Consider the following 21,143-nt stretch of genomic DNA (forward strand, 5'->3'; position numbering starts at 1 on the left):
AAGTGTTTGAAGTCACGCTGGTACGTTCTGTTGCTGTGTGTTTCCATTCCATGATTAATGTAATTCGAAGAGAAGTAATAAAATGAGCTCTAACATGGAAAGTAAGCGCTTCCGGACACATGTCCACATAACATCTTTTCTTTCTTTGTGTGTGAGGAATGTTTCCTGAAAGTTTGGCCGTACCTTTTTGTAACACCCTGTATATATATATTACCCATGAAGAGTAACTTGATCATTCATTATATGAGTAACTGGTGTAGCATTGAAAAAATAAGGATATTAATAAGCGTATTCCTTTTACTATAATGAGAGAGGTATGAAATAAAACAGAAACACGGTTTGAGATTATATATACACATACATTATTTATTTGTTCAAATATCATAGGGTGCAGTATTTCAAGAAAATCATCAGACTTTTTCTTTATCCTCTTCTTCACACCTGTATATTATTTCGCAAACAAAGCTTTTTGACATGCAATAAATTCCGCGCGTATCTCCCTGAAGCCAATGGATGGCTCAGAGTACTCAGGTTTTTCACACGCACATTTAATCTATTTCTCTTTCGGTTCAGCGTTCATGTGCAAACAATGGTACTGCTTGAAATCATCAACATGTACAATATGCCCACGTAGGAAGTTTACATCGTCCTTGTATGGAGTGCCTATGCTTGGCAACCAACGGTTCAATCTCTCCAAAGCAAGACGTAATGCAGTATCCAGATCGTATAACTTCGTAACTTAGATGTGCCTTAGATAAACACAGTTGTCACTCGATTTCACGCATAGATGACATTCATCATACACTATTGTAATATGTAGTGTCACACCAGTAAGACGAATGTCTGGGGGAGAACGAGTTGGATAATAATCTGTAGTCATCTGCTGATTGATGTAGTGCTCTGCATGACATATTTCATCCTAGTCGAACAGCTTGCACTAGCATAGGGATGTTCTGCTGGGATGGGTCGTATGTTGGTGACCAGTACTGTCCTCAATCTGGCTGTTGTTTGGGATCACCAGCAGTGTTCGATGTGTTGGGGGCAGATCGCATATCCTCATCACACAAATCGATGAGTGGGACAGACAACAGCTCCTTGTTCTGCTCCAGCAAGTGGGCCATGTGCGCTACAGGATCCCACGTGGTCGCTATAGGTTCAAATATGCTGGAGGTTGTTGCTGCCACAGTTCCAGATGTCGGTGTAGGTCTCGACAAGATACCCTGCTGGCTTGGACGCGTCGAGCGCTACTGCTGAACAAAGATGAAGATTACATATGGACCAAGATGCGAAAACAACCAATAATAATAATGCTAACCACAGAGAAAGATGTGTATGGGATACTCACTTTTCCGTTTCTTCCCGTTCTGCAGGGCTGTGTTGGATTGTGACTGCTGTTGATGCTTCATGGTTCTTCTTCTTCTTCTTCTTCTTCTTCTTCTGCTGCTGCTGCTGGCTGACTGAGCAAGAGTGAGGTTCCAGAGCTACTGAAGTGCCCTACACCCTATCCAACTTCATTACCAGACACCGCCATCTTACTGGCTGAAGTCTAACACGTGACTGGATTAAAGGTTCGTATTGGTTCCAGCCATTTTTCCCCCTCCAGACCGCAATCTCAGATTACATCACAGGGCGGACAATGGCACCCTCTGGTGGCAGTACTGTGTACAAGGTCAATTGGACTCCAGACCTCATGGTGAACACACTGAATTGAGGTACTGCCTCTAATTGTTTAAATAAAGACTGCCTGCAAGGTAAAGACTTATGTCCGTCCTATCCAGCACAGGCTGAGTCCTTTTCCCGCCAGTTCCTAGGAAGAGGAGGCGGTCTGATGACTTAGATTAGTGGAGGTAGGCGAAGTGACCTTTTTTCCCGCCATTTTCTTAGGTTAGGAGAGGTAGCAATGGTGTATTGCACTGTCCTGCTGGAATTTGAAGTGCACGCCATTTTCAGGGGAGGGGAAGGGAGGGAGTTAGGTTAGTGGAGGTAGCCCAATTGACCTATTTTCCCGCCAAAATCGGAACTACCTGCCATGACGTCATTGCAATGTTGCCATATCTACGCCGCAATCTTGGATCCGACATCTTGAATAAATCTGCCAACAATGTTGAGTGGGGCAGAACATACTCTGTTCTAGTACTTACTTCAATCAAGCGAAACGAGTGTGGTGAGAAAAACAAGCATTTTCTTGTAGTTGTAACAACGGATGAAAAATACCCTCAGAAATAGCTAGCTAATATTTGTATGTATTTCATCTGTTTGTGTGACTGGCTTATATGTATTTTTTTTTTATGTGACTGACGAGCGCTTATGAGCCGTATCAGCGATCTCAGTCAGCCTGTAATAGAGATAGACGCTGTCTACTAGAAAATATAGCAGACTTATTAGTATAGGGTTAGAGTTAAATGGAAAGGTAGGTTGCGCTTTAATCGTAACGGATTACGAAGTGTTCTGGTGAACGTTTTGCACACAGAATCTTGAAGGGTTGCATACAGTAAGTAGCTGTCGGACGTTACAAGCTATTTGACCAGATGGGGGAAGGTATCAGCTGCGTAATCACTTGTAGGAAATCGTTATAGAACAAGTAGCTGAATGACTGTCCCTTCATTTTTTCATAAAACAGCCTTCACCGGACAGTAGCAGTTATTGGAATCAGTAAAAGAAGAAGAGAAGTGAGGACGGTTTCAGGACGACTCACCGTCGTCCAGGTCGTAGCCCCAGTGACGCACCACGTCTGCCACGTCATGGCTGGATTCGTTGTGGGGCAAATCTGCAAGGGAAACATGTGATGTCACACGGCGTCCAGTTTTCTGGTAGCCTTACTTACTAACTCACTCATTCATTCACGAAGGGCGCCAACTAGTCTCTAACTCATAACGACGAGAAGGTTTTATTATTTCTCGTTCAAAAACTATCCTTAGTGTCATAGAGAACATGAACTGGGGAAAACACAGTACTAAACTTATTGGCAAAGCCCACGAAGTAACGGATTGTTCTCGATCACACAAATATTGAATTTGCTTTCGATAAAAGCTCACACATGAATAGACCAGTTGACCAAGGTGGCTGCTATATCCAGTGCCTACCTTGTTATCCAGTTACCATTCACAGGTTACTTACATCAAGTAATTCAACCACACACAGGTCGCTTTCCTTGGTTTCATAACAGGTCAGCACACTGCAGACCTGCCTCACAATCACCCAGATGAGATTCAATCGCGGCAACTCCCCTGCTTATTTGCACTGCTTACAAATAACATATTCAAACACTTACTCTGATCGCATTAATTCAGACTTTCAAAATATTAATCATTTAATCTTGGCTTTTTCCAAATTCTAGAAAAATAGAGAACAATTTCTCTCAGAACAAAGAAAACGTAGATTGTTATTTCATACAAGCATTAAAAAAACTTCTAATAAGGAATGATAAGGCATTTCTTAGATTGAAAGGTCTCTGTTGGATTCCTTTCATGTTAATTTCTTAAATCTGTTGTCATTTACGGCATAAATTCCTCTTCTAAATTTACTGTGGCGTTTCTGACTATCTCGGAGGAGACTGAGTTGTGTAACGTTGTTACTTTAATTTGTGGTGTATGCGGAAGTGATAGACAAAACCATAAAAGTGGGTTAAAAGCTGTGAGCTGTCTGGGGAAGTTAACCTTGCATTACTGAGAAACTGTTTCACCAGGTATCCAGTCTAGCTTACCAAATTCCAGCCAGACTAATATTAATTATAATCTTTTAATAGTCATACGACAACCGGTGATATATATATATATATATATATATATATATATATATATATATATATATATATAAGATAATTTAAATAAAAAGAAATAAATCAATTTATATTTGGAAATTTATTTTCACATTGATCATTGAAATTTCAGCATATTAAACTAAACGGGTGCCTTATTTAGGATTGTGAAAATGTGAGTTTGTAATCTTACGGAACACATCAAATATGGAGCCAAGATTGGGAGACTGCATACAACACTGCATTCATAAAATAACACATGAAGAACGTCGAAACATATGCAAGAGGAAATTAACCACAACCAACCGATTCAATTTTCACCCAAAGAAGTTACACTCTTAGCACAATCCTGTCCGTCATGTAATTACCACACACTGGTATACTAAATTCATACTAACTCTCTGTGAAATCTTCGCAAAAAGAATAGCTGAGGGCTACTTTGATGATTACACCACATGCTTCACGTGGTCAACTTGCTTTACACAAAGCGTGTAACTCCACAATAATTTTGATAATTAAAATAAATTCGATCGAAAAGCAATTTACAAAAGAAAAACCTCGAACTGGTTACTAACGTCTTACTATTAACCTGATGAGTCAAACAATTATATAAGCACGTGGTAGTGGTCTCACAAAGTACACCCCACGTGGGTTGAACATAAAGAAAAGTTGCTATATTGAAAAATATTGTCAAGACGAGATGTTATAATCTCACGCACACTCGCATTTAAGATTGATGATCTTAGTTAGATTTACTGATCAACACGTGGTTCCACTTTACTCACAAAGTAGTGACAAAGCAGCTACTGGAAAATATTCTGAACTTCACAATCGAACACACTGCGTTGCAATTTAAGATAACATTACATATTTTAGAGCTAAACCTGAAATAAAAGTGATTAAATTTTCAGTTAGGCTGAACTTAAGAAATCCATTGTCCTACGGACTTAGCAGACACGCGCTTAGCCGGAGATCTTACCACTTCAGACGCTCGCCACGGACAGACTGCGGTGGTCCCTTCCTGAGGGTGGCTCACAAATACAAACGGAAGTGGCCAGAGGGGCAGCTTCCTATACCAACATGACAAGAGAGAGACAGAAACATGCTAAGAATGGAAACCTCTCTGCTTTTAGAAAGCGCAGCTACCTGTTCCGACGTTGGTCCTACTGTTCTCTAGCAGACAGGCTTGTCTGCTACCCTCAAGCATGCAACTAGAAACACATTTGCTCATTCATCCTCTCACACAGAAGGGAACTGGGATGACAGTATCTTATCATATACAGTATATAAAAGAAAGCGGATGTAGTTTCCGTATGAGACTGTGTGACATGAATTACATATAAACTGTGTTTTAAAGTGTAGTAGTGTGACAGATCGTTCTTGTTTATGTGTAAAAGTAACACGTTCCACTACTCAGTCTCCTCCCAGATAGAGTCAGAAACGCCACAGTAAATTTAGAAGAGGAATTTATGCCGTAAATGACAACAGATTTAAGAAATTAACATGAAAGGAATCCAACAGAGACCTTTCAAGATGCTTGATAAGATTAATTTTTCTTACCAATTTTTAAATTTGATACTGACCTACAGCGAGGTTGCGATCACTATTTCTGTAGGCAATCAAAAACTATTAATATAGCACATCTCTTTGCGAACTTTTTCGTAGAGAAATATTTAATTACTACATCTGTCCTTAGAAATTACGATACTTTTCCTTTTTTTGCTAATAGTGAATACAAATTGTTTGATTACTTTAAAGCACCACATTTCTTTGTTCAGAATATTAATTTTTTGTAATTATTGATGGCTAAATAGTGAAATCATTTACGGTTAAATGGTGTACTCACACTGAAGACCAAATGAAAAAAAAACAAGAATACATATTTATCGTTTCACTACTATGTCATACGATGCCTACGTACCAAGCAGATGATCCATTTGCTGTAATCAGAATAATACTACTACTTACATAATACAAGCTTAACGAAATTTACCACACGACAGACTGAAGGAAAGGAGACCTAAGTTTATATCGTTTATACACACATCAAAAAACGTATTGCATCACCTTGATTCCCAGAACTCCTTAAAGATAGACACAGTCCCTTTGACTGATCAGAGATGTCACTACACCAGCCCAAAGGGTTACACAACCATGCATGAGCAGAGGGTCAGACAGCCGATCAGTTCCAGTCATTCCACCAGGAAGGAGGTACATAGCTCGTGTTGTCTGTAGTTCAACCATGAGTAGACGGTCAATACCACGGTTCGATCGCATGCAAATTGTTACTTTGTGCCCGGAAGGGCTCTGAACAAGGGAAGTGTCCAGGCGTCTCGCAGTGAACCAAAGCGATGTTGTTCGGACATGGAGGAGATACAAGGAGACAGAAACTGACGATGACATGCCTCGCTTAGGTCGCCCGAGAGCTACTGCTGCAGTAGATGACCGCTACCTACGGATTATGACTCGGAGGAACCCTGACAGCAACGCCACCATGTTGAATAATGCTTTTGGTGCAGCCACAGGACGTCGTGTTACTATTCAAACTGTGCGCAATAGGCTGAATGATGCGCCACTTCTCTCCCGACGTCCACGGCAAGGTCCATCTTTGCAACCACAAAGCATGCAGCGCAGTACTGATTGTCCCAACAACATGCCGAATGGACCGCTCAGGATTGGCATCACGTTCTCTTCTCCAGTGAGTGTGGCATACGACTTCAACCAGACAATTGTCGAACCGTGTTTGGAGGCAACCCAATCGGGCTGAACGCCTTGGACACACAGTCCAGCGAGTGCAGCAAGGTGGAGGTTCCCTGCTGTTTTGGGGTGGTATTATGTGGGGCCGACGTACGCCGCTGGTGGTTATGGAAGGCGCCTTGACGGCTGTACGATACATGAATGCCATCCTCCGACCATATCGGCAGCATATCGGCGAGGCATTCGTCTTCATGGACGGCAATTCGCGCCCCCATCGTGCACATGTTGTGGATGACTTCCTTCAGGATAACGACATCGTTCGACTAGAGTGGCCAGCATGTTCTCCAGACATGAATCCTATCGAACACACCTGGAATAGATTGAAAAGGGCTGTTTGTGGATGACGTGACCCACCAACCTCTCTGAGGGATCTACGCCGACTCGTGGTTAAGGAGTGGGACAATCTGGACTAACAGTGCCTTGAACTTGTGGACAGTATGCCACGACGAATACAGGCATGCATGCACAGAGACTGGGTTTGGGGTTGGTCCAGCCTAATTCCATCATGGCGTCAATATTCATTAAGTAAGAAGGTGTCACTAGTAGTGGAGCAAACTATGTACCACTCCACACTGAATTGTTGCCAAACTGGGTATTAGAGGTATCGGTGTGTACAGCAATCTGGACCACCACCTCTGAAGGTCCCGCTGCATGGTGGTACAACATGCAATGTATGGTTTTCATGAGCAATAAATAGGGCGGAAACGATGTTTACGTTGCTCTCTATTTCAGTTTTCTGTACAGGCTCCGGAACTCTCGGAACCGCGGTGAGGCAAAACCTTTTTTTTTTATGTGTGTAGTTTTCGAGCAGACTTCTCACAATGTTGGCTGGAATTTTAAAGGTAGCAATGATAAAATGGAAGGAGCGGAGGATTACTTACAACTTGTAAAGAAACCAACTGCAATTATAAGAATTGAAGGAACCGAAAGAGAAGCACTGGTTGACAATAGAGTAAGAAAAGATTTTAGTTTATCCCCGATTTTATTCAATCTGTACACTGAGCAGTCAGCAAAGGAACCATGGAAGAATTCCGAATGGGTATTAAAGGAACAAGAAATAAAACTCTGTGCTTTACCGATGACGTTGTAACAACAAATGACTTAGATCAATGTAATGGAATGGGAATTGTTTTGAAAAGACAACAATAGTAAATGAAGTGTAATGGAATATAATCGAATACGATTAGGCGATGTTAACGGAATTATATTAGGAAATAAGAGAGTAAAGTACATCTACATCTACATGGATACTCTGCAAATCACATTTAAGTGCCTCGCAGAGGGTTCATCGAACCACCTTCACAATTTTCTATTATTCCAATCTCGTATAGCGCGCGGAAAGAATGAACACCTATATCTTTCCGTACTAGTTCTCATTTCGCTTATTTTATCGTGGTGATCGTTCCTCCCTATGTAGGTCAGTGTGAACAAAACATTTGCGCATTCGGAGTAGAAAGTTGGCGATTGGAATTTCGTGACAAGATTTCGTCGCAATGAAAAACGCCTTTCTTTTAGTGATTTCCAGCCCAAATCCTGCATCATTTCTGTGACACTCTCTCCCATATTTCGCGATAATACAAAACGTGCTGCCTCTCTTTGAACTTTTTCGATGCTCTCCGTCAGTCCTATCTGGTAAGGATCCCATACCGCGCAGCAGTATTCTAAAAGAGGACGGACAAGCGTAGTGTAGGCAGTCTCCTTTGTAGGTCTGTTACATTTTCTTCCTGCCAATAAAACGCAGTCTTTGGTTAACCTTCCCCCACACCATTTTCTATGTGTTCCTTGTGTGTTCCAATTTAAATTGTTCGTAATTGTAATACCTAGGTACTCCGTTGAATTTGCGGCTTTTAGATTAGACTGTTTTATCGTGTAACCGAAGTTTAACTAGTTCCTTTGAGCACTCATGTGGATGACCTCACACTTTTCGTTTTTTGGGCTCAAATTCCACTTTTCGCACCATTCAGATATTTTTTATAAATCGTTTTGCAGTTTGTTTTGATCTTCTGATGACTTTATAAGTAGATAAACGGCAACGTCATCTGCAAACAACCGAAGACGGCTGCTCAGATCGTCTCCCAAATCGTTTATATAGGTAAGGAAGAGCAAAGGGGCTATGTCACTACCTTGGGGAACGCCAGTGGATGGATTTTGTTATTTACTCTCAAAATAACTGTCGATGGCGGAAGTAAATAGGATATAAAATGCAGACTGCAATAGTAAGAAAAGCGAAACCGAAAAAGAGAAATTTGTTAACATGGAATGTAAATTTATGTGTTAGGAAATCTTGTGTCAAGGTATTTGTCTGGAGTGTAGGGTTGTACACAAGTGAAACGTGGACCATAAACAGTACAGAAAATAGGGTAACAATTTTGAAATATCGCGCTGCAGACGAACGCAGAAGAAAAGATAATGGCGATATTCAGAAAAAACAAACCCGCAGTGCTCTGATTCAGCGTTAGTAATGACCTGCTTGATACAGTCGCGTGGTTGAAATACCTGGGTGAAGCGTAGCAAAGCGATGTGAAATGGCCGCGCGGGATTAGCCGAGCGGTCTAAGGCGCTGCACTCATGGACTGTGCGGCTGGTCCCGGCGGAGGTTCGAGTCCTCCCTTGGGCGTGGGTGTGTGCGTTTGTCCTTAGAATAATTTAGGTTAAGTAGTGTGTAAGGTTAGGGACTGATGACCTCAGCAGTTAAGTCCCGTAAGATTTCACACACATTTTTGAACATTTTTTTATATATGAAATGGAACGTCCATGTGAGGACTATGGTAGGGAAGGCGAACAGTCGACTTCGACCTTTCTGGAGAATTCTGGAAAAGTATGGTTCATCTGTAAAGGAGATCGCATATAGGAAGCTGGAGCGACCTAGTCTCGTGTATACTCGAGTGTTTGGTATCCGAACCAAGTCGGATTAAAGGAAGACATCGAAGTAATTCAGAGGCGGGCTCCAATACATATGCTTCGAGAACTCAAATGTGAGCCCTGAACCCTTGGACGAACACTACTGAGAAAATTTAGAGAACCGGCAATAGAAGTTGGCTGCCGAATGATCCTGCTGTTGCCATCATAACACTACGCGTAAGGACCACGAAGATAAGATACGAGAAATTAGGGTTCATGCGGAAGCATATAGATGCTGTTTAAGTTTTGGAAGCACATGAATATCGAATGGGGCAAGTCGGGACTGTACGGAACACAATCGATGACAGCGAAACCACAACGTTGGATTCTCAGAGATGTCAAAGCGCCTGTGTGTGGCCTAGCACAGTCCTGCTGACGGAGATGATGCTCCATGTGTGGACCAACTCTTCGTATGCGAAACTCGATTACAACACGATGTTTCTCACGCATCGATGCACACACATAAAAAAAAGTTTTGCATAAATTCGGTTCCGAGAGTTCAGGAACTTGTACAGAAAATTGGAATAGAGATCAATATAAGCATCATTTCCGCTCTTTTTATTGCTCATGAAAACCACACATTACATGTTGTACCACCATACAGCGAGACCTCCAGAGGTGGTGGTCCAGATTACTGTACAAACCGGTACCTCTAATACCCAGTACCACGTCCTCTTGCATTGATACATGCCTGTATTTGTCGTGGCATACTAAATACAAGTTCATCAAGGCACTGTTGGTCCAGATTGTCCCACTCCTCAACGGCGATTGGGCGTAGATCCCTCAGAGTGGTTGGTGGGTCACGTCGTGATAAACAGCCCTTTTCAATGTATCCCAGACGTGTTCGATAGGGTTCATGTCTGGAAAACATGCTGGCCACTCTAGTCGAGCGATGTCGTTATCCTGAAGGAAGTCATCCACAACATGTGCACGATGGGGCCGCGAATTGCCGTCCACGAAGACGAATGCCTCGCCAATATGCTGCCGATATGCTTGCACTATCGATCGGAGGATGGCATTCACAGCCGTTACCGCACCTTCCATGACCACCTGCGGCGTACGTCGGCCTCACATAATGTCACCCCAAAACAGCAGTGAACCTTCACCTTGCTGCACTCGCTGGACAGTGTGTGTAAGGCGTTGAGCCAGACCGGGTTCCCTCCAAACACGTCTCCGACGATTGTCTGGTTGAAGACATATGCGACATTCATCGGTGAAAAGAATATGATGCCAATCCTCAGCCGTCCATTCGGCACGTTGTTGGGCCCATCTGTACTGCGCTGCAAGGTGTTGCAGAGGTGGACCTCGCCATGGACGTCGGGAGTGAAGTTGCGCATCGTACAGCCCATTGCGCGTAACACAACGTCCTGTGACTGCGCGAAAAGCACTATTCAACATGGTGGCGTTGCGTCAGGGTTCCTCTCAATGCAATAGTAGCCCCTGGACGGCCTGAGCGAGGCATGTCATCGACAGTTCCCGTCTCTCTGTAACTACTCCATGTCCGAGCAACATCGCTTTGGTTCAGTCCGAGATGCCTGGACACTTCCCTTGTTGAGAGCCCTTCCTGGCACAAAGTAACAATGCGGACGCGATCGAACCGCGGTATTGACCGTCTAGGCAGACAATACGAACCGTGTACCTCCTTCCTGGTGGAATGACTGGAATTGATCGGATGCTGGACCCCCTCCGTCTAATAGGCGCTGCTCATACATGGTTGTTTACGTCTTTGGGCGCGTTTAGTGACATCTCTGAACATCACACGGACTGTGTCTGTGATACAATATCCACAATCAACGCCTATTTTCAGGAGTTCAGGGAACGGGTGATGCTAAATTTGTTTTGATGTGTGTAATTACGTTACACATTGCCACGTTACATGCTACGCTTCGGAAACTTCTAGCGGTAGAGACCTACAAATTTGTGCACACGAAGAATAAATGTATTGAGTGTTAATAACATTTGTCCTTTTTCAAAACGCTTTGAGAGTTTTCACTTAAAAAACTCGGAGGCATTTCTTTTCACCACGTCCTCTTACTTCGACCAAATTGCACGTTCGGCGTCGGAATTACGAATAAACCTATTACGCTTATACTTTGCCTATCTTACTGCTGAGTTTCCAGTGCTGGATCTACGGTGCTTGGCTGCTGAACCGTGATATTCAGCTTATATAGTGATGTGTTGATAGCCTGTAGCCACAAGCGACAGTAATTTTACAGGAAGGCTGTTAGGACAATTTTCTTTCAATCTTGCCACTAGGGTAGATTTTCTCGCGCAGCCGTCACACATGTTGGATTGACTCGGTTTTTGTATTCAGTGAGGAGAGGCTACGAGCTCCGAGTAACTCGGTGCGACTATCGCCAAGTCCTATTAACACTGCTCCCTTATCTTGCAAGGTCAGGCGCACTAATTAACAGCCAGGACTGTCACAACTTGGTCACTTATCAGGAGAGGCGTGAGCTGACGTCATCCACTAGGTCATTCACATATACAGCGATCAATAATGCTCCTGCATTGCATTGAGGAATGCCCGAAGATACTTTTAAGTCCGAGGATTCCCCTCTGTTAAGAGTGGTAAGCATGAGGGAACAGTAAAACTGGAAGACAAAGAACGAAATGCTCGCATTAGATATAGTGTAAGACAGGGATACAGCCTTCCACCCCTATTGCTCAATCTATACATCGAAGAAGTAATGATGGAAATAAAGGAAAGTTTCAAGAATGGGATTAAAATTCAAGATGAAAGGACATCAGTTATAAGTATCGCTGATGTCATTGCTATCCTCAGTGGAAATGAAAAATAACTGCATGGCTTGTTGAATAGAAAAAACAGTCTAATGAATACAGAATATGAACTGAGAGTTATTCGAAGAAAGACGAAGGTAATGAGAAGCGACAGAACTGACAACAACGAGAAACTTACTAGAATTGAGGATCAAGCAGACGAAGTTCAGGAATTCTACTACCTCCAAAGCAAAATAACCCATGATAGACGGAGCAATGAGGACATAAAAAATAGAGAAGCACTGGGAAAAAGGGTATACCTGGCCAAGAGACGTCTACTAGTTTAGAACGCAAGTCTTAAGTTGAGGAATACATTTCTGAGAATGTACGTTTTGAGCACATCATTGTATGGCAGTGGCACATGGACTGTGGAAAACCGGAACAGAAGGGAATCGAAGCATTTTGAGACGTGGTGCAACAGAAGGGTGTTGAAAATTATATGGACGCATATGGTAGGAATGAGGAGGTTTTTTGCAGAATCGGCAAGGGAAGGAATACATGGAAAACACTGTCAAGAAGAAATAGGATGGTAGGACATCTGTTAAGACATCAGGGAATGACTTCCATGGTACTGGAAGGAACCGTAAAGACTAAGAACTGTAGAGGTAGACAGAGGTTGGAATACATCCAGCAATTAATTGAGGACGTGCTACTCTGAGGTGATACCATGGAAAAAAAAAAGACGGAAATCTGGAATGGTACCTGATAAAGCCGGCCGTTAATCTCAATTAATATTGTAATATATTCAATGCGAGAAATTACATCGACGGTCTTGAGCCAGTTTTTTAAAGTTCGGTGTACGAGGGGTACAGCAAATGCGAAGTATGTCTTCGAGGTGGGCATCCGTCATCCTTGACCGATATGTGTTCTTCGATGAATTCAGTTTCGAGAACGACGATTCGCATATATATGTCGAACTAAACATAGTGACCACATTGATAACAACTTTCTTACAATTTTCATATTTTTCTGAAACATTTTTACCTCAAAATTCTTCAGTGGATACATTTTTATACTTTTGCAAAGAAATATCTTCTTGCAAGTCGATTATCTCCACTTGAAGTGACGACTTTGAAACGCTGAACAACTTAGCAGACACATCAGTCCATTCTGCCGATTCATCAACGTCATAAGGAAATTTTAGGAACTGAGACAGCTTTCCAATTTCTGGGAAGTCTTGAAATCTTGTAGCAAATTCGTCCCTTAGATCGGACAGATATCTTACAAACACTGCAATGTCGTTTTCAGAATTCTCTTTTTTATACTCAAAAATTGTTGGGAAATGAATAACTTCGTGCCTTGCAATATCTTTCTCAAAAATATCCAGCGTACGAGGAAACGCAGACACGCTTTGTATCAGATCACATATTAATTTCCCAATTCCTTGTAACTCTATGTTGAACGCATTTAAATATTTCAGAATATCCTTCAGAAAAGCCACAGCTAGCATGCTGCGCTCGTTTGTTATGCTTCTTTGCTCCCTGCGTATCCAAGATTTGCAAGGAGGATGTTACTTCTTCTTTTATTGGCCAGAAACGTTCAACAACTTGACCTTTACTTAACCAACGAACATTGGTGTATTGCAGTAAGTCAGAATACGCTGCATCACATTCTGAAAGAAACTTCTTGAACTTTCGGTGTTGAAGAGAAGAAAGAGATCTCATAAAATTAATCAACTGCACCAAGCTGTCCATTACTTCTTTCAGTGTAGCACTGAGTTTTCCACGAAGGGCAGTCTGATGAATTATACACTGGTACGACATTAGATCTGGATTCTGATCCCTGATTTTCTTTACTACACCTTTTTCTTTGCCAGTCATCGCTGGGGCGCTGTCAGTTGAAAGCGACACTATTTTATCATAACGCATGTTGGAATTATTAATAAATTCGTCAATAGCTTTGAATATTGGGAGCCATTCTTCCCTGAATATCTTATTTTCAATGTCGAAAAATCTCACGAAAATAGATATTTGTTCATTATCAACAATGTCACATGATTCGTCATGTGCAATGGCGTAGCATGGTGCCTTTTCCAAAAGTTCAAGCAGAGTGCTTTTAATATCAGTAGCTAAAATTTCCGTTCTTCTTGTATTACATCTTGCCGACATTGGGATGCTTTGAATTGCAGCGACAACATTCTTTTTTTCTTCAAAAAGTGCCGAGGCTACTTCCAACATACATTCTTTCATTATTTCAGAATCTGAAAAGGGTTTTTGGTGTTTACTAAGCGTCCAGCACACATAACTCTGCTTCTGCCGATTTTTCTTGCTCACTCATGCAGCGAACCAGCAATTTCGTGCTTTTTTCCGTAAGAAGAGAGATATTCCCGTAATTTAAATTTAAATTTTATCGTGATAAGTTTACAAAGCAGTTGTACATATCACATTTATACATTATATAATAGAATTATATTACCTGAAGTTTTTCTTTACGAGCCTCATTGCCAAGAGGGAAGTTTTTGTGAAATTGCTGATGAGTTGTTTCATCATCATCATCATCAGTGTTCTGCCTAAAGGCAGGTTTTCACATGGTAGTTCTCCAGGCTGTCTGCTCTTCTGCCGTCCTCTTCAGGTCTGCATAATTTCCCCTTCCCCTTATGTCGTCTATCATCTTGTATCTCCTTCTTCCTCTTAGTCTTCTCCCACAAACCAATCCTTCCAAAGCATCTACTAGCAAGCACTCCCTTCTCAATGAATGTCCCAACCAGTTATTTCTCTTACAACCTTCAGCAGACATCTCTCACCAAACCTTTCCAATACTCTTTCATTACTGACTCTTTCCATACAGCTTATTCTCTCCATTCTCCTCCACATCTCAAATGCTTCTAACCTTTTTTCATCCTCTCGTCTCAGTGTCCATGTTTCTGTCCCATATAGTGCCAAACTCCAGACAAAACAATTGCCAAGCCTTTTTCTTAGTCCTTTATGTAATTTTTCACATCTCAGAGTCTCATCTTTCTGTTGAATGGCATTCGAGTTTTCACCTTCTTGTTTCATAGTGTCGCTTTAAATTGCCACTTTTAGTAACAGCGACAGTTTTATTCCATATTAAGCAAACTGGAACCGCTGGAAGCCTATCAGGCAGTGTAAAACAATATTGTTCAGTCCATTCAGTCAAAAATCTCCTACTTTCAATGTCCACTCTTCGCCTTTTTAGGACCCATTATGAATGTAGGTATGTATGTACGAAAAGGTTTTGCACACGACAAATTGTAAAACAAATGAATAATTGCTCCGCGGCCTGCGTGCGATTGACGAAACGAAGTGAAGACCGGCCGCTCGCTGTGCTCTCTTTGACTAAAACGACAGGTTCGGACTTGTTTAACAAATGAACGAGTGAGCAGGGGCGCGTGGAGGGAGGCGCTACTCGCCGAGAAAAGTAGAACGAAATGGATCGTCTCGACTAAATGACTTGCTAATCTACTCGACTAAATTTTTGTTTTTCAGACACGTTGAGTTACTAAATTACTCGGTACTCGACTAAATTACTAGCCTAGTGCGAACGAGGCGTCAGGATACTTAGTTGGACGTCGGACTGTATTTGGCGGTCCGAGGTTCGACCTTCCGCGGTCCGTATACGGTCCTCCTGTGGCCGATCTCTGCTCTATCACTTTTTACACGTTCCAGGAGTAAAATAACCCCCCCCCCCCCCCCCACCTCCTTTCTCCCCACACACACAGTCACGCAAGGGCAAAGTGTGTTTGGTTGTTGCCCTCTACCGTAATTTCATACGAGTGAATGATAATAGCAGTGTCGCTACCTGTGAGATTTCTAAGCCCCAACCTGCTCTTTACGACTGCCAAGTCGCGTGCGTAACTCCCTTACGTAAGGCACGGTGTTGTGGCAGCTTACCTGAACTGGAAGCGACGCCATTGCCGTCATCCGCCGCATGGTCGACTACACAGCGGACGTCTCCACCACCTGCAACACGGAAGGTCATCTAGAGTAGCACTTCGTTTTAATTACACTATACATGTTATCAGAATTAAAAATGCGCCTTTCACAGCACAAAAAAGGCAAGTCCGGGGCAGAGTTAGGAATTGTAAAAGAAGGGAACTAGCTTTTCGACTTATATGGCAGCTTCAAAGGCATTTAATTCAAAACATCTTACCACTTGGCCCTTTTTTACTTGTTAGTGTTAGTACCCATATCAGGTAATACATTGCATCGTGTCAAGCAAAGTAATCTGATACATGATGTTGTTGTTGTGGTCTTCAGTCCTGAGACTGGTTTGATGCAGCTCTCCATGCTACTCTATCCTGTCCAAGCTTCTTCATCTCCCAGTACCTACTGCAAGCTACATCCTTCTGAATCTGCTTAGTGTATTCATCTCTTGGTCTCCCTCTACGATTTTTACCCTCCACGCTGCCCTCCAATACTAAAATGGTGATCCCTCGATGCCTCAGAACATGTCCTACCAACCGATCCCTTCTTCTAGTCAAGTTGTGCCACAAATTCCTCTTCTCCCCAGTTCTGTTCAATACCTTCTCATTGGTTACGTGATCTACCCACGTAATCTTCAACATTCTTCTGTAGCACCACATTTCGAAAGCTTCTATTCTCTTCTTGTTTAAACTATTTCTCGTCCATGTTTCACTTCCATACATGGCTACACTCCATACAAATACTTTCAGAAACGACTTCCTGGTACTTAAAACTATACTCGATGTTAACAAATTTCTCTTCTTCAGAAACGCATTCCTTGCCATTCCCAGTCTACATTTTATATCCTCTCTACTTCGACCAGCATCAGTCATTTTGCTCCCCAAATAGCAAAACTCCTTTACTACTTTAAGTGTCTCATTTCCGAATAATTCCCTCAGCATCACCCGATTTAATTCGACTACATTCGATTATCCTCGTTTTCCTTTTGTTGTTGATGTTCATCTTATACCCTCCTTTCAAGACACTGTCCATTGCATTCAGCTGCTCTTCCAGGTCCTTTGCTGACTCTGACGGAATCACAATGTCATCGGCGAACCTCAAAGTTTTTATTTCTTCTCCATGGATTTTAATACCTACTCCGAATTTTTCTTCTGTTTCCTTTACTGCTTACTCAATAGACAGATTGAATAACATCGGGGAGAGGCTACAGCCCTGTTTCACTCCCTTCCCAACCAGTGCTTCCCTTTCATATCCCTCGACTCTTATAACTGCCATCTGGTTTCTGTACAAATTGTAAATAGCCTTTCGCTCCCTGTATTTTACTCATGATACCTTTAGAATTTGAAAGAGAGTATTCCAGTCAACATTGTCAAAAGCTTTCTCTCAGTCCACAAATGTTAGAAACGTAGGTTTGCCTTTTCTTAATCTAGCTTCTAAGATAAGTCGTAGGGTCATAAGGTTTAGGATGCATGTATCCCCGCTCTGCGAGACTTCAAAAAATGGTTCAAATGGCTCTGAGCACTATAGGACTCAACTGCTGAGGTCATAAGTCCCCTAGAACTTAGAACTAGTTAAACCTAACTAACCTAAGGACATCACAAACATCCATGCCCAAGGCAGGATTCGAACCTGCGACCGTAGCGGTCTTGCGGTTCCAGACTGCAGCGCCTTTAACCGCACGGCCACTTCGGCCGGCTTGCGAGACTTCGTCTTATAGATGCACCTCCCCTCTCGATACTTTCTATTTTAGATGCATCCTACTCTCAAGAAGCACATAAATTTGTGTATTTGTTCTTACACCCGTCACCATATATGTGGCAGAGGTTGAGTTTGGGGCAAAGAGTCCCCTCAGGGAAAAACATCAATCTCAATCCCCCTCCCCCCCAAAAAAGAAATAAAAAAAATTGTTTTAGCGTTTCTCCAGCAACTACTCCAACCTCAGAAATTTTATACCCTTAGAAAAACTATTTTAGCTATTACATGTATGATCTTCACCCATATATTATGTACTGTTTACTGTGGCTGGCAAACATTCTGGATTTTGGGCCCAAGATCAGCGACTTTAGCCTATAAATTGCAAATGCAGGTTTGCCAACTCATTGCAGCTAATAAAGCTCACTGAAGTATGGTTAAGGCGTAAAATTTCTTTGAAGCTGCCAGATAAGTGGAAAGGTTACCTCCCTTCTTTTACATCCCTAACTCTGCCCAGGTTATGTTCGCCTTTTGTTGTCCTATGATAAGAGCATTTTTCATTCTGGTTACCAGCTTTTACTATACTATAAATTTGGCATTAGACCGCCATAGCTTGGCAACAGACGCAGATTTTTGTCGACTTGGGCGCCGACTGACGCGGTATAGGATTTTTTATTGTTTTTCGACACATGGTGTTTATATCGTGGCAAGGGATAAAGCTGCACAAAGCTACATGACGCCCATTAACTACATGTATGAGACCACTTTCCTACAAAATTTGAACCAATTCGCAAGATTGAAACGTAGAAGCGCTCTGCGTTAAAATAGTCACAAAAACACGTTCTTTGCGCGTAAAATGTGAATGAAGCTAGACTTTTCAACGTGAGTTTTAAATTTTATGGTAAGAATGCATTTTTGTTTTCAAATTCATTTCATTCACATTAAACCGTTTCCGCGAATTCAGTTCACGTAAGAACGAATTTTACGTGCTACACTTACCGTCGTATCTCGACAAGGGAGAAAGATTACCGGTTATAAAGATTGTTTTGACTTATCCATTTATCTACCTTCGTGTAAAGTTTGATCCTATTCGTACAAGTTTAAAGTGTAGAAGTGGGGCGCTCCCAAAACTTTCCAGAAAAACATGTTTTTGCATGTTTTGCACGTAAAATCCGAACGGAGTACATGCAAAAATGGCTCTGAGCACTATGGGACTTAACTGCTGTGGTCATCAGTCCCCTAGAACTTAGAACTACTTAAACGTAACTAACCTAAGGACATGACACACATCCATGCCCGAGGCAGGATTCGAACCTGCGAGCGTAGCGGTCGCACGGTTGCAGACTGTAGCGCCTAGAACCGCTCGGCCACTCCGGCCGGCGGAGTACATGCAGATGGGGCCATTAGCTGAGCGTTAATTTCAGCCTAATTAAAATCTTTTGCAAAAGGAATTAATCGATTCACACAATATGACTGGGCGTCAGCTCTGGTTCGTGTTTCAAATCTTGCTTAATGTGCTGTAACGTAGCTACAGTAAGGCGTTCGAATGGCTATAAAAATTGCCGCTGGTCTGGTTTAAATCAAAACTTTTTTCACCCCATGTCGCTATCTCAAATAGGAACCGAGTACCAGGAGCTCCTCAAACCGCGATTCTGTGCGCGGCTTTTCATTCTCTATATTCGCTATAGCCCTTCCACGCTGAAACTATTACAGCTGCTTGTGAATCGAAAACAACGATAATGCATCCGCCGTTGCTATCGGCCGACGAGAATCCATCAAGTGCTACTTCGACACTATAATGCACACTCAGGCGCCACGAAATCATGCGGTCGCTGTCATGATTTCTCGGCGTGATTGATTAATGGCGTGCTTTCGGGTATTCAGCTGAGCTTACGATTGCCGGCCCTGAGTGGCCAAGCGGTTCTAGGCGCTACAGTCTGGAACCGCGTGACCGCTACGGTCGCAGGTTCGAATCTTGCCTCGGGCATGGATTTGTGTGATGTCCTTAGCTTAGTTAGGTTTAAGTAGTTCTAAGTTCTAGGGGACTGATGACCTCAGAAGTTAAGTCCCATAGTGCTCAGAGCCATTTGAACTATTTTTGAGCTGACGATTAATCCAGAAGTAAGTTTCGGAATGAGTGTAGGACTAGAGAACAGCTGTCCTTTTGTGGCAGGGAATTGTGTACCGCACGATATCTTACACAGTCTGCATATTCCTTTCCTTCTGGTGCGCAAGCAGGAAGCCGACAAGCAGGAAAAACTGACTTAACGTACAGTAGTTTCTGCGCGGGTGTTATCTGTTGCGAATTACCACATACTGCCGACAGCTGATGAGCGCTTTCTCAAGCTTAAGCACAAGTACTGTCTCCGGAAGTTGGAAACAGCGGTCGGTAAGAAACTTTCATTAACTTTTGTGTGTGTGTGTGTGTGTGTGTGTGTGTGTGTGTGTGTGTGTGGGCAGCGGTCGGAAAGATTTAGAGAGGGGAGCTATGATAGAGGAGACGGGATGTACCGATTCAAACATTTTAATGTTAGTTCTTTAACACGAATGAACGGAATGTCACATCAGCTGTTTGACTGGACTGAAAAGTTTGTGGCAAACAGAACACAGCATGGCATTTGCAACGGGGAGAAATTTTCAGATGTGAAAGTAACTTCGTCCATACCTCAGGGGAGTGTTGTAGGCCCATTAATTTTCACAATATCTCTAAATGTCCTAGTGGATAACGTCGGAAGCTCCACGTGGCTTTTATGGATGATGCTGATGTATACAGCGAAGTCGCGATGCTAGGAAATTCTAGTGAAATGCAGGAAGAGCTGCAGAGGATCAACGATTGGTGCAGGAAGTGGCAATTCACCCCCGACGTCATCGAATGTATGATTACATGATTGGAAAATAGCCATTGAAAACAGCTGCATCCACAAAATACACTGAAGAGCCAAGGAAACTGCTACGCCTGCCTAACTTCGTGTAAGTCCCCGCGAGCCCGTAGAAGTGCTGCAATGCGACGTGGCATAGACTAGACTACTATCTGAAGTAGTGCTGGAGGGAATTCCACAATTGACACCATGAATCCTGCAGGGCTCTCCATAAATCCATAAGAGTACGGGGGGTGGAGATCCACTTCTGAACAGCACGTTGCAAGGCATCCCAGATATGGAGAAATAATGTTCATGTCTGGGGAGTTTGGTGGCCAGCGGAAGTGGTTAAACTCAGGAGAGTGTTCCTGGAGCCGCTATGTAGCGATTCCGAACGTGTGGGGTGTCGCATTGTACTGCTGGAATTGCCCAAGTCCGTCGGAACGCAAAATAGACATCAATGAATGCGGGTGATCAGACAGGTTGCTTACGTACGTGTCACCTGTCAGAGAC

General features: G+C 42.7%; 1 protein-coding gene across 1 annotated transcript in view; it reads right to left on the reverse strand.

The window, feature by feature from the left end:
• Positions 1-16,135, reverse strand: part of LOC126428009 (carbonic anhydrase 2-like) — a 107,575-nt gene extending 91,440 nt beyond the window's left edge. Inside the window, exons 1-2 of the mRNA XM_050089891.1 lie at positions 16,048-16,135; positions 2,696-2,767 (exon numbers count right to left, since the gene is read on the reverse strand). Of these exons, the coding sequence (XP_049945848.1) occupies positions 2,696-2,767; positions 16,048-16,135 (160 nt within the window). The remainder of the gene's footprint in view (positions 1-2,695; positions 2,768-16,047) is intronic.
• Between the last annotated feature and the right edge of the window lie 5,008 nt (positions 16,136-21,143).

Source organism: Schistocerca serialis, chromosome 12 (genome assembly GCF_023864345.2).
Source record: "Schistocerca serialis cubense isolate TAMUIC-IGC-003099 chromosome 12, iqSchSeri2.2, whole genome shotgun sequence".
Lineage (NCBI taxonomy): Eukaryota > Metazoa > Arthropoda > Insecta > Orthoptera > Acrididae > Schistocerca > Schistocerca serialis.